Source organism: Prionailurus bengalensis, chromosome A3 (genome assembly GCF_016509475.1).
Source record: "Prionailurus bengalensis isolate Pbe53 chromosome A3, Fcat_Pben_1.1_paternal_pri, whole genome shotgun sequence".
NCBI lineage: Eukaryota > Metazoa > Chordata > Mammalia > Carnivora > Felidae > Prionailurus > Prionailurus bengalensis.
The window spans coordinates 11112408-11126003 of record NC_057354.1 but is presented as its reverse complement, the minus strand read 5'-3'; the positions used below and the strand labels follow the sequence as shown (position 1 = coordinate 11126003).

At 42.0% G+C, this 13596-nt stretch overlaps 1 protein-coding gene across 6 annotated transcripts in view; it reads right to left on the bottom strand.

Moving 5' to 3' along the window:
* Positions 1-997: 997 nt before the first annotated feature.
* LOC122467268 (activity dependent neuroprotector homeobox) overlaps positions 998-13596 on the bottom strand; it is a 34019-nt gene continuing 21420 nt past the window's right edge. For 5 of the 6 annotated variants that reach the window (XM_043553672.1, XM_043553667.1, XM_043553669.1 and 2 more), the window contains 3 exons: positions 8883-8995; positions 6977-7069; positions 998-5191 (listed from right to left, as the gene is read on the bottom strand). In XM_043553672.1, the coding sequence (XP_043409607.1) occupies positions 2084-5191; positions 6977-7069; positions 8883-8990 (3309 nt within the window). In that variant the 5' untranslated portion in view covers positions 8991-8995 and the 3' untranslated portion in view covers positions 998-2083. The remainder of the gene's footprint in view (positions 5192-6976; positions 7070-8882; positions 8996-13596) is intronic. The other variant, XM_043553673.1, reaches the window with a different exon arrangement.

Genomic DNA, 13596 nt, shown 5'->3' with positions numbered 1-13596 from the left:
TCGTTAAGAGAAAACAGGCTTTATCAATGCCAGTTTTTCTGATTTGGTAATTTGTGGCATCTTAATTTGGAGACATCCTGTCCTAAATCTTATGAGCTGGGGTCTATAGAATTTATAATCTACTTGTATAACAGACTTAAAAATAACTCCATGCCAGCCCCAAATGCCCTAAAGGTTCTAGTCTATTCTTGCACTTTCTCCTGTAGTTGAGAAGCAGGACTTAACATTTTAGAAGGAAGTCGTTCCAACTTTCTTTGGTCTTGTTAATGCTTTCGTTACACCTATCTATTGGAAGGAGTCTTAGAAGTTATGGAAGCCAGCCACTTAACTCTTTAGACCAATGGTCCCGAGAGGTAGGTGCCTGCTGTGCTTCTGCCCTTTGTATGGACTGGAGCTTTCTATCATAGTTGTAATTACTGAAAATGTTGCCTAACACTGCCTCCTTGTAACTGTTCTTTAGTCCAAGTTGCTACTGGGAATCTGTAAATATGCTAGCTCCTTCCATCTTAGCCCTCCAAGCGTGTGATCTCCAAAGCCTTTTTAATAGCAAGATGGTCAAGAGAATTACAATAAAAGCTGACAGAAGTTGCCTGTTGAGTACAATTGTTCCCATTATAAGGTGAAGACCAACATTTACTTCCTTTAGAAGAAGGCCAGGGCATGAACATTCTGCTTGCACATTAATGCCAATCTGTTTACATCCTTTTATCACGGAGACATTTACACATACAAGCAGGCTCTGCTCCTTAAAAAAAGGGGAACTGAAAAACTCAAGGATGTTTATTTTAGCAGTTAAAAAAGGAAAAAGGCGAAAACAAAACCAAAAGATTTTGTAACAGGTGCCTTGAGAGAAAGCACTCTTTTATGCCAATGGCACATTGTGGTCTTTCACAAGTTTCCTCAGTGGCCGTGGCTTGTCTCTGATCAAAGTGAGCCATGGCATCAGCTGGCACAAGACATAATGGACACAGGACTGTAATGTGTAATAAAGCAAATATTTACATTAAGCACAATACAGCAATTTATTTAGATGCTTAAAATGAATACAAAGGGAAATAAAGATCACAAAATTATACATACTACAACAGTGTGTCATATATTAGATGGTATAAATGAATACACCAGGGTGGTGTTTAACTAAAGATAAAACTAAATATCCAAAAATGCAGCACTCATTGGTTTGCTGCTTCAACACAACACACTTTCATACAGATCTAAAAGGTGTCAAAATTAGTAGCTGCAAAGTCAATTCTTGCATGTGATTTTAGCTTAAAAGATTTCAGAAAACAGATCTGAAATACCAGTTTTTGTTTCTGTCAGCTGTAATGTCAAGGATATTCAGAACAAGAAAAATTCTATAATACAAGAGAGTCCAGATATATATCTTACGTGGCTGGCCTCTGTTGCAAGATTGTACAAGGTTATGTGCAAAAACTAAGTCTGTCCAAAGGTCCATACTAGCGCAGTTTCAAGCTTTTGCTAGGTAAACTAGGTATAGCGTTTATTACACAGCAAGGGCAACACTAAAAAAAAAAACAAAAAAAAAACAAATCTATGATGGGTACACAATAACAATATCATAGGCATCACTTGAATAGGTCTAAAAGACTGTACAAATATACATTTCAACTATTCAGAATGAATACATGAAAAAAAATCGATTTTCCCCAAAGTCTACTATACACACGGGACTGGCAGCTTGTCTGTTGGCCCTGCACCACCACGCGAATCAGGAGAACGCCTCCCAAGGTCATCCAACCAAACATTTTACAGAGGGAAAGAAATGTCGAGAAGGCAGAAAAGTAAACCTCTGCTTTTCCTCGTGTGCGTTCGTGAGCCACCAGCTTCTTGGGTTTTCACATTTATTTACCGTGTCTGTCACAGCAAGTTCTGAAGCCAGATCAGCCGATCGTGTGTCACAGACTTGGAAACCACCACCGGGCTGCAGTGGCCACGCGTCCCCACAGCCCGATGACCCGGCGCTCAGAAGGCAGTGCCAGTGAGAGTACAGCTGTGCAGTCCTGCCGCCAGGAGAGCAGAGTTCCGGGCTGCAGCAGGTCCCCGATGCCAGAGAGCCTGGCACTTAGGCCTGCTGGCTGCTCAGTTTAACTCCGGCGAGGCTGCCGTGCATCGGCTCAGCAACCCCATCAGTCATGTTGTCAAACTGCTCCCCGTCCTCACTGTCAATTGTGCTATTCTGCCACTCAATCTGTGGGTTAGATAAGCGCTCATCATTTTCAGATGCATTCTTCCACTGTGACTGGTCCTTGGACCAAAACCCTTCGACTTTTCCATAGGAACTATTCTTCCATTTCAACTGCTCTCTGTCACCTTGCACGGTAGCCTTTTTTTTGGCAGCTGGCTTACTGCTTCTTGCATCTTCACTCTGGGAAGACTCATCAGACCAGGTTCCTGGTTTCATTTCACACGCGTTGTCCTCAAAGTCTGACACTTGCTGGGAACCAGGACCACTCTCAGACGGAGAAGCACCGTCTTTCCACTCAACAACATCATCCTGGTCAACCTCACTGTCAGAAGCATCATGCATTAGTTTGGCTGGTTCCTCAGTCAAATGAATAGTTCCATACTTTGAACCATCCTCCTCTTTTTGGTCTAGCTTCTCCGATTCTAAAGCATCCTCAGAAATGACCTTCGGTATGTGTTCCTCCGGGTTATCGTTAGGGAGTTTAGGCTCAACTTCAAACACAGGGTCAAAAGGGCTACCACTTCCATTGGACTCTTCTTCCAAATTTTCAAAACTGTCTGAGGAGCTGTCCTCGTCCTTCCCAAGGCTGAGCTTTTTGTCAGCAGTTTTACTAGCATTCACTCTGGAATCCTTCTCATCGTGATTCTCAAACAGCCACTCGGCATCAAAATCCATCTCGTGCTTAACTTTGTTTAGTTCTTTCATGTTGAAGCCCAGTAACACACCGGGCTTGTACTTTTCACAGTCTCGGACACACTTCTTCCTCTTGTTGCTAAAATGGGAAGCAATGTCACTCTTCCACAACCATAAACTGGCAGCCAGCTTCTCAATTTCTCTCCGGGTGGGATAGGGCTGTTTGTTGAAATACTTCGTCAGGAAGCTTTTCCTGGCTTCGTAGGAATCATCTTCGTGACCCTTGGGGTCTAAAGCTAACACAACAGGCTCCTCGGGCTTCTCCTCAAAGAAGCTGGGCGAATCGCTATCCTCATCTAACTTTCGCTTTTTCAGCAAGGGAAATTCCACTTGCTCGTAAGTGCGCTTCACGGGTGCTAGGCCTGGTGACTGATTAAGCCGAGAGGGTGCGTTTGTCTTATCCTGGCCGTTCTGGGTCTTTCCGACACCCCTACAGTGAACGAGATGCAGAGTGATAGTCGAGGCGGTCATGTTGCTGGTATACACACCAAGGCAATGGATGCACTTGTAGGTGAGCTTTTTTTCCACGGGATGAACCGTCTGAATAACTTGGTGCCTCTCTCGTAGGTGATGTGCAAGTGCATCAGATATGGGTCCTTTTAGGATTGAAAAGCAAAGAGGGCAAAGGGTTTTCCCGACATCTTTTTTATAGGGCACTGCTGCTTGAGGTGAACTTTTAACAGGGATATCTGCCTTTTCCTGAACTTTTGGCTGTGGCTTTGGAGGGACTGGAGGGTTATTTTGGGCGTGGTAAGCAACAGATTCGGCTGGGGCATCCCTCAGGTTGTATGTGGTTACAAGGAGATGGATGTTAGTGTGGCTACCCTGCTGCAATGTCAAATCAAAACTCAAAGTAGAATCTGTTTTAGGTCCCATCTCTTCATCAATGTGAACCATCCGCATGTGTGCCGCCATCTTTTCCACATCATTGAAAGTTGAACGGCAATATGGACAAGACAGACCGTGAATTAACATATGGTTGAGCAGGGTGTCTGTGGGCAAATAGCGATTACAGTAGAGGCATTTGCTAGTAAAATTGTGAATTTTCATAATGTAGTTGGCTACTGCTGGGACTTTCTCAGCTTTATGTTCTTTTTCGAAGTGCACACTATAGACATTTTCAGGAAAAAGCTCGTTACAGATTGTACATATTTTCCACTTTTGAGTTGAGGAAGTATTGGCTGGGGGAGGGCCCGTGGCAGCTGCAGTCGGTTTGGAACTGGACTGACCTAATACTCTGGATGCCTGTGACTGGGAGAGGGAGGGAGACTTTAACTGGCCTGATGAGAGAGCAGAGGCATTAGCAGACTGCAGGGAGTATCTTGCTGGTGCCTGGGACCTCTGCTCTGACCCAAGCCCATAAGATCTTCCATTTCCACTTGGAAGTAGCTGCTTCACAGACTGAGACTGCTGAGGGATGGAAACTGGTGCGTTGCCACCTAGACCCAGTCTCATTGACTGACCAACGCCATAGCCCTGGCCTACAGATTTGACTCCATAGTTATTCTGCTGGAGGTGAACATTAGACATCATGTTGACTCCTGTAGAATTTAAGTTAGGCTTTGGTATTGAGAGTCGATTTACCATCTGCTGTGATGGCAAAGACCGGACATTTCCAGAAGCAAGGGAACCAATTCTCGACTGGAGTCCCATGCCCTTCTTCTCTTGAGGTTTGGGAGCAATCAGCATCAAAGGTTTAGATCGGGGAACCACCACATTTGTGTGCCCAATCATGGCAGTGACCTGATAGCCTATGCGTTCGTGGTCTTCGATGACATGTTGTACCAAAGCTTCGTAGGACTTTGGCATGAAAAGGCATCGCTTGCAGTGAATACTGCTCTCTTCCCGGGCATTTGAACCTAAAGGGACTGCACCGTTGAGTGATTTTTCACCTGCCTTTGCTATGTAAGGTGCTGCCACATGCTGAAAATGTTCCCTGTAAATGTGCTTCCTAACTATTTCATAAAGAGGATCTCGGTAAGTGCACTTCTTACAGTAATAAACAGCTTGTTCTACACTGTCAGCCTGCTTAGGTTTAAGGCCATCATTTTTGCTTTTATCTTTGAAAGTGCTGAGGCTGCTACTTGGTGCGCTGGCGTTTGGAGCATGAAATATTTTAATGTGTGTTTCCAAAGTCTTTTTGTCTGCATTGAAGGTACAGTAGGGGCAATTAAGGAGAATCCTATTTTCAAAGTCTTCGCTATGGACATTCCGGAAATGACTTTTGTAGGCAGAGAAAAATTTTGAAGAAAATGGACAAGCACTGCAGCAAAAGGGTTTTGTCCGGTAGTCCTAAAGAAAAGACAAAAACTGCAATGAGAATGCCACTTCCGATAGGCGCTAACAAGTTCTGGGTCTTCCCCCAGACATCCTCTATTTTTAATAGAGATATAATGGTATTTTTAGAACTGAAACTGTGTAATGCATTAATTATTTTTCCTTCTGCAAAATGGATTTATAAATATAAACCCGGATGGAAAAGCAGTTTGAAATCAAATAATTTTATTTTGTTTCCAGAGTATAAACAAAATACTCCGTTCCAGTTTTCCTCAATGTTTAGAAAAGATCAAAGTCATATTTGCTGATTGGTTTTAGAAAAGCCAAAGGCAAATGGCTTCAAAGATAAACATTTTACAGTCAGAGACGACAAGAATAAACCCTGTGAAATCACTTTCACTCCCTGAATCAGTAAATCACTAAAGGTTTCAGACTTACTCTTCAGTAAAACTCAGGGCCCAGAGTGCTGTGTGCAATTAGGCAGTAAGACATAAAGATACACCTTTTATCCTTCCCATCATGGAGAATCTTCAAAAATCTCAGAACATTTTTTCCCTCTGATCGAAGTACAGTGTAGTATTCAGATTTCATTGCTGATCAAACAGCTACTGATTTGAAGAGTCTGCTTTCTTCTAGAAGCCTTTCTTCTAGAAGCCATGCTCTCTTCTCAAGCAAGAGCAGCTTCAAAAGAAGTAATGAAGTGACAGCTGCTTTGACTCAAATTAAGAAGTTAAATAAAAATTTCCTATAGACTATGAGTAATGCATGGTGTTAAAAAGCCAACAAGTATTGCAGAATATACTGATTTCAAAGAGCAACTTCCAGAATTATGCTCATTAGCACCTGTGCAGTTTGTCCTTTGAAGACCAGTGAAACACCAGCTGGGCAAGAGATTACCTTTCCTCCGTAGAAACTTGCTTTGTTTCAGATGCTGGTTTGCGGCAATATTAAATACTCCCCTTTTCCTTAAAGCTCAACCCTTATTTAGTGTTAGAATACGAAGCTCTGGGATTCATAAAACCGAATTAAGTGACCTGTCCCACTGGAAAGCTTTTACATTCTAAGACTTCTGGTTAATACCCTTTTAGAAGAAAAAAACCAAGTAACTATACTATCAGATTTCTGACACAGAGTTGAAAAGTAGTAATTCCCTAAGTATATTCCGATGGACAAACAGATCAATAATTAGAGTTACAATCGCTACTGAAATAGGTAACGGTAAAGTCCGCAGTGACAATCACTTCTCCCTGTGGGACAGGAACCACCACCTATACCACTTTCTCTGTCACATCTTCACCTGTTGACACTTGCTGGTGCCTTGAACTACCTAATAGTGTTTTTAATTCCAATCTGTAAAAATTTAAGCTACACCTGTCACTGCCATCCTAACAAAGCCACCCTGTTCCAGAGGTCGGATGACACCAACCTAGAAAAAAATACCCTCTCCAAAAAAATAAGAATTGTGACAGACACAAAAATAATGATGGATGACCTAGATGAACAGAATGTTGGAGGGAACAGTTTAGGAACAGAAATAAAAGAGCCAAAGTACTTCTGTGAGGGAATGTTGATGTACACTGGGCCTCAGGACCTTTAAGTAACAAAATTTCCTATTCTCACACTTGAAGTTTCTGTCCAATGACAAAAAAGACAAATTCTTCCTAGTTTTCCCGCCACTTAGGAAGTGGACACTTTCCACACTAGGCTGCTGCCTACAAAACGAAGCATCATTACGAAAAAGCCTAGAGCTGAAAAGGGGATTACCAAGGATGCTGTCATTAAGTCCCCTCTGCTACTTACCTGATTTTTTGTAAGTGAAGGGTCCCATAGTCCTACATCCTCCCATGTAGTGTTTTTCAAATAAAAGTCATTAGGTTCAAACTGTTTAAAATCCTAGAAAACAGTGAAAGAAGTTTACAAAAACATCATGATACCAACTCTAGCCCAACCTGACTTAAATCCCATCTCTTGGCTAGAGCTGGGGAGACACACAGAAAAACCAACCCCACCAAGAACTAAAAGTTAGGAACGTAAGGCTATTAGGAAATAGAAAAGGCATATGGAAGTTGCATTCAACATCTTCTAACAACCAAACATTCCCCTAAATGGTCAGCCAGGTTTCCAAGGAAACCAATTGAAGTTCTAATTAAGTAAAAAATTCAGCCACATATTAATACCAAAGCCCCTTTCATTAGAGTATTGTAACTCATCAATTGTAGTATTAAAATGGAATATGAACTAGCAATGTTTGCTTAAGGCACCATGGATGTGATACTCTGTTTCTGCAGGGAAAAAAAAGGGGAGGGGGGGTTGGGGGGGTGGGTAGAAATGGACTGGGAAGAAAACTCACGATTTCTGAACCCACAAAAGGAAGAAAGCAAGCTATTTGAAGAAAGTAAGCAGTATTGTGTTAAATTTATCCTCTCCTATAAAAATGTAATGGCCCATTTTCCCCCCAGGCCAGGAAGATAGCAAAGTCTTAGGAGAAAATTCCTCTTGGCTCCTAAAAGGTTCACAGTTCCCTGTGGAAAAATCAAGTACGTATAAATTCCAGAGGATGTAATGGGCGTAGTAACAGGAGGAACACATCAAATGCAGGATAGAAAAGGTATCTTCACATTTGCGTTTATTCTTATGCAGATTACCCAACTGAGTGCAAAGTGGAAGTGGATGGACTGTTTCATTGGGCAGATCTACCTGAATTTGTGGGGTTGGAGAGGCAGTGAACTTCCACGCTTGGGGACAACATAACTAGAGAAGCCCACTTTGGAGAAGCTTCAGTCTTCATCATCCACCCCTAGAGTATTACTCATGGGAATCCGGAAAAGAAAACCCGTTGTATGAAGGAAATCACTTTTTAACTTTCAATTCCATCCAAACGTTTACTGAGTGCCTATTATGTACCCAGCACTGCGCTTGGTGCTGCTTATACGTGGATGGGCAAGGTAGTTCTGGTCCCTGGCCAGCTGGAACTTAAAGGCTAGAGGGGAAAACGGCTTTAAATATTTCAACCAGAGGCTTTGACCAACTAACCAGCAAGATCTGGAGCAAGGAGATCTGGAAAAGGAGGAGACCAGCACACTGGCTATCCCACAGGGCTGTTAAAAGCTCGTAGAATAAACAGGTTAGAAAAACAGTTTGCAAAAGTCCAAACTGTTACACAAGGGGAAGATAATCGTCTGTGATGGGTCAAAAGGGCCAACGACTGCTCAAATCCTAAGGAAAGAGACAACAAGCACCCAAACCACCACGCCTCAACAATCAGAAGGTCAACCAGAACACTCAGGCATATCAGAATGAGAACAGGCTCTGGAGTCCCGCAGACAGACCCTGCCATATGCTCAGCTGTGAGGTGAACCTATTTCTTTACCGGTTCTTCATCTGAAAACTGGATGAGAATTCCTACATTTCCCCCAGGGGTTGTTCTAAGGATCTGAATTTAGAGACCATTTTAAAGCACCTAGTAAAGTGTCTGACACGTATATGTCCTCAATGGTAGAACTGCTTTTGCTTCATGATGCAAAGATGAAAAAGCCCATTTTAGGGAGAAGGGAACAAGTTTAGCCAACTGAGAAAGCTCCGGGGAAGCTAATGCTGCAGTTAAAATTCAGAATCCCAGCTAAGAATTAACCATCCTGGCTGCTGACACAAAGTAATGGATCAGAAGCTGAGTCATGTTAAAATTAAAAAATGGCATGCTACTTACTTCTATGTGTTCTTTACAGTATTCCAACCCAATGTCACTAAGTATTTTTTTCACAGTTTTCCGGGCTTTTCTTAAACTGCCAAGATTGTTGACAGGAAGTTGGAACATAGTTTCTATTGGAAAAAAAAATTTAAGTCAAGTCAAAACACGTACAACTTGTAATATTTCCTAGTTCCACTGATGGCAGGACCACAAACCCTGGCCCACTGACAAAGAAGGTGAGCAGACACCCTTACCTAGTCTGTTCTGGTACTTAGAGCAGGCAGGCAAAATAAGTGCTCTCTGACCTTGTCTAACAGGACATCTTACATCATAGATGGACTAGGAGTCTAATCTGGCACAATTCTAGAGCTTAACTTCATCACCAAACTGGCTTTTTAAAAGTTGAGAATTAGGTTAATAATACCAACCGATTATTTTAAAATTGAGTGTGAGTGCTTTTCTCCTTGTGATGTTGAGCCTCTGAAAATAGAAAAATGTTCACCATTCCAGCATCATTGCCACATAATTTTGAGTGCCAGGGAAAAGAAGGGTTTGTTTTCTGGGAACCGTCCTGCATGCTGCTATGATATTCTTAAAGAAATCTCCTTCAGTGTTTCCATATACTATCCCGACTACAGACACTAATGGTTGTGTAGCCTGCCCCCCAGCCAGCACCACACCTGGACAAAGGCACTCACTTATGGTGATGGGGAAAGCTAGGCACTCAGCATCAGAGCAAGTGCTGTGTTACAGATTTTAGGGGATCCTTCTGAAAAATGAAAAGCCTATATATGTGTGAAGGAACTGAAAAATTATTTAAATGACCTAACACATTAAAGCAGAAATTTAGATCCACTTCACCAAGTTCCTTAAAAAACAAAAGTTAAGAAAATAAAATTAGTATTTGTATGGCTTTCAACATGATCATTTATATTTTCCTATAAAATATGGTAAGAACTTATCTAGTAGTTCAAATAAATATTGTAGGATATAAAAGAGTTCCAAAACCCCAAACTAGAGGCAAACCTGAAAGCCAAAGCATCAGGAATTAAAAGTTTAATACATGCAAATCTGGTTTTCTAATTAATAAAGGCAGGTACTCTCTAATATCACTACCATTTGTAAGCACGACCATAATCAACTAATCCAAATGTAATACAGAATCATGTTGCCTCATTTATCATTCGAATCCAAAAGTCAATATTGTGGACTATGAAAAATGGAAGAGAGTGAAGCCTACACCAAAGCAAATAGTAACTCCTAGAATTTGGTATGTCACCAGAACTTAGAAGTTTCAAAATATTCTACATGAAGTACTGAAGTGTAATTGAGGTCAAAAAAGAAAAGCACTTCACTAAAAAAACAAAAAACAAAAAACAAAAAAATCAGCCTTCCCATGCTCAACACCAAACTCCTCTATCAGCTAAGAAGCATGACTATGGTGCCCTCCACACTGTGCCATCCAATAATCAGCCTAGTGGTTAACAGGGGACTCAGAAGTCACTTTGCATACAAATTAATGTGCATTCAAGACCAAATCCATTATTCCTTGTGGAAATTTTATTGCTAAATTGTTTTTAAATCATCTCTTTGAAACTTTTTAACTAGTTGCTTAATAAAACCATTCCCCAAACTAGGTCATTTGGAGAAAGCCACCTGATAGAAATGTTTCAGAAATAACAGAAAATGTTACAGGCTAATTCTGAAGAAACCAGGCATCAAACAGATGCCCATAAGCACCCAAGTCTGAGAAGGGACATTTTTGTTTATTCAACTCATAAACTCTGTGGGCCCAAACCCAGCAGTTCTTTCCGAACTTCCCTAGTCAGTCCTGCTTTACTTCAGAGGAGAGAGATGGGCCCAGAAGGCAGCCATTACTGGTCTCCCCTGCCTCCTGGATAGAAGCAGCTCAACATCTCAGCAAAACAAATGCCCAATGATCTGGAAATGTCGCCACCACCGAAGCCACCCACCTATACAGAAAACATCCAGGGGAGCTCAACTGCTGCAGAGGATAAAGGAAAACTCATTCTCCTAAGTGCCCACCATTCACAGCAAGCAAAATTGTTTTTAAGACCTCCAACTGAAGCACCTCACTGCATGGTAGGTACCCAACTTATAAACCTATAGGTCTGAAAAAGTGAGTATGCTCATAAAGGAGCTTAGCTACAAGAAACTTATAATTTATAAAACTTGGTATTTCAGCCATACAGTAAATCTCAAGTTTACTTACGCTGAATTAAACAGATATATAAATAGTGAACATTGCTTAACAGAAAATGTTGTACAAAAATGGCTTTTTTTTAATGATTAGCAACTAGGAGGAGCCTAAGTTTACACTGAAAGATACAGAATACTCGGAGTTAAGATTCCTGGCATTTTTTTGAGGGGGGGAGGGGTGTCTGGGTGGCTCAGTTAAGCGTCTGGCTCTTGATTTGGGCTCAGGTCATGATCTCACAGGTCGTGGGGACTGAGCCCCGTGTCGGGCTCAGGACGGAGTGCAGAGCCTGCTTGGTATTCTCTCGCCCCTCCTCCCGGTTATGCTCATGCCCTCTCAAAATAAACAATAAATTTTAAAAGATGCCAGTTGTTTTTTTTTTCTTTTCTTTTTTTTAATTATCTGGGGAATCCTTTCCACCCCCTTCCTCAGATGGAGGTACCCTCCATGTATCTTGCTTATGGAGATCACTTACAAGATTATGTCCATCTGGAGCGAGAATAACACATTCATTCATATGTGTTAGCACTATCAAAAACATTTACAAAGACTCTTGTTTTTTAAGTAAAACACTGCACAAAACAGGCACACAGTGTACGAATATAAGCAAAGAAGCCTCCCTCCTACTCCTGCCCTCCAGCAATGGAGCTCTCCTCCTTCCTATAGGGGCCACCGTTATGTCAAGCTTTTCTACAAGCCAAAGGTTCCAAAAGAACATTTCCAACAAACTCTTATCTGTGAATGTTAGGATTAGTATGGATGATAAGAAAAAGAACTCAAGAGCCCTATGTTGTTGTTTTCCCCAGCCTGTTGCTTGCTGTTAGGAAACAACTTCAGGGTGCCTTGAGTGGCTGCGCTCCGTCTGTTAAGGTGGACTTCAGCTCAGGTCATGATCTCACAGTTTGTGGGTTCGGGCCCCGCATCGGGCTCTGGGCTAACAGTTCAGAGCCTGGACCCTGCTTCAAATTCTGTATCTTCCCCTCTCTCTGCTCCTCCCCTGCCTCTCAAAAATAAACGTTAAAAAACAAAACAAAACAAAACAACTCCAACTGCCGGCTTTAGGGTTCACCCATGTTATCTATTTGATTCATACTTTAAAACTTCTATAAGAGTAACTCCTGGCCTCCTCTGCACCCCTAAAAAGCCCTTTAAATTAGAAACCTGGACAAGGGGCCCATACCTTAAGTGACTGAGGGGCAGGAACAGAGTAAATAAGAAATCAACTGGGATTAAGGGCTGTTTCCTCACTTAGCTAAAAACAAAGTGTTTATTACAACAATTACTCTTAGGGAGGAAGATATCTTACAATGTTAAAATTGTCTGGTGATGGGCTTTCAAAGGAATGCAGGATAGTCTTCCTCTCCAGATTTGTCCCCAGGTGGCTAGTTCTTTCTCTTGAACCTCCCTGGCCGTGAGGATGGCTATTTCACCAGGTCTGGACCATTATCTCAATACCAAGGAGAGCTCCCTTCAGTCATACCATAATCCCTTCAGCTCATGGCAAAAAAAGGGGATAATATCCAATATAACAGAATGGAACCACAGTTGACCTGTTTGTCACTTCTGGAGAACCTATACTTTGTGCTCAGAAAAGGGAGATGAACAACAGGAACTAGTTGTTCCCTTCAAAAATCCATCGTGTCTAAGGGACAGGACCTATAGAGCACACAGTAGGCACTCGGGCACTGGAATAAAAAAGATGGTTGTTTTTACCTGCTAACGTTCCCCCTTGGAGCCACCCCTGGTACAGATGATGTGCCATTAGGAGGCCCTTCCTCCATTAGAGCAGAGTGTGCAGGACTCAGGTACACCAATTAAGAGTATTCTATCTCTACAGACACTGACTGGTAGAGTTAGTTGGACATGTGCCCAAACAAGACTGATAGTGATGCTGAAAAGGATTCAGGACCTACTACTACATGCAGAAAGCAGAGGGAGGAAGGACACCTGTTCGACTTTTCCTAAACAAGAGCCAAGTACATGCCCATTTCTGCTTAAGCTTAGTTCATGTCCTTTGCAACCAAAAATCTTAGTAGACCACTGGGCAGTGGGACACAGAAGAGGAAGTGAGCAAGAGAAAAGATGAAGAACTTTATGCCAAGTAATTACATTTGTAAATTAAGTCTAGTAGGAAGAATAAGAGTTTGCCAGGAAGACAGTCATTCTGAAAGATGATGTGCCCCCTGGTTTCATTAATCAAAATAAACACTGTATGAAAAGAATCACTTTCTAAATTCTAAAAGCTCAATGACCTATTTATTTCTTATACTGATTTATTTTTTGAGAGAGCCTGTGAGGGAGGGAGGGGCAGAGAGAGAGAGAGAGAGAGACAGAGACAGACAGAGACACTCAAGCAGGCTCTACAATGTCAGTGCAGAGCCCAAGGCAGGGCTCAAACTCACGAACTGTGAGATCATGACCTGAGCCGAAGTCAAGAGCTGGATGCTTAACTGACTGGGCCACCCAGGCGCCCCTAAATGACCTATTAATAAGAGTTAACATTTCCAAGTATTT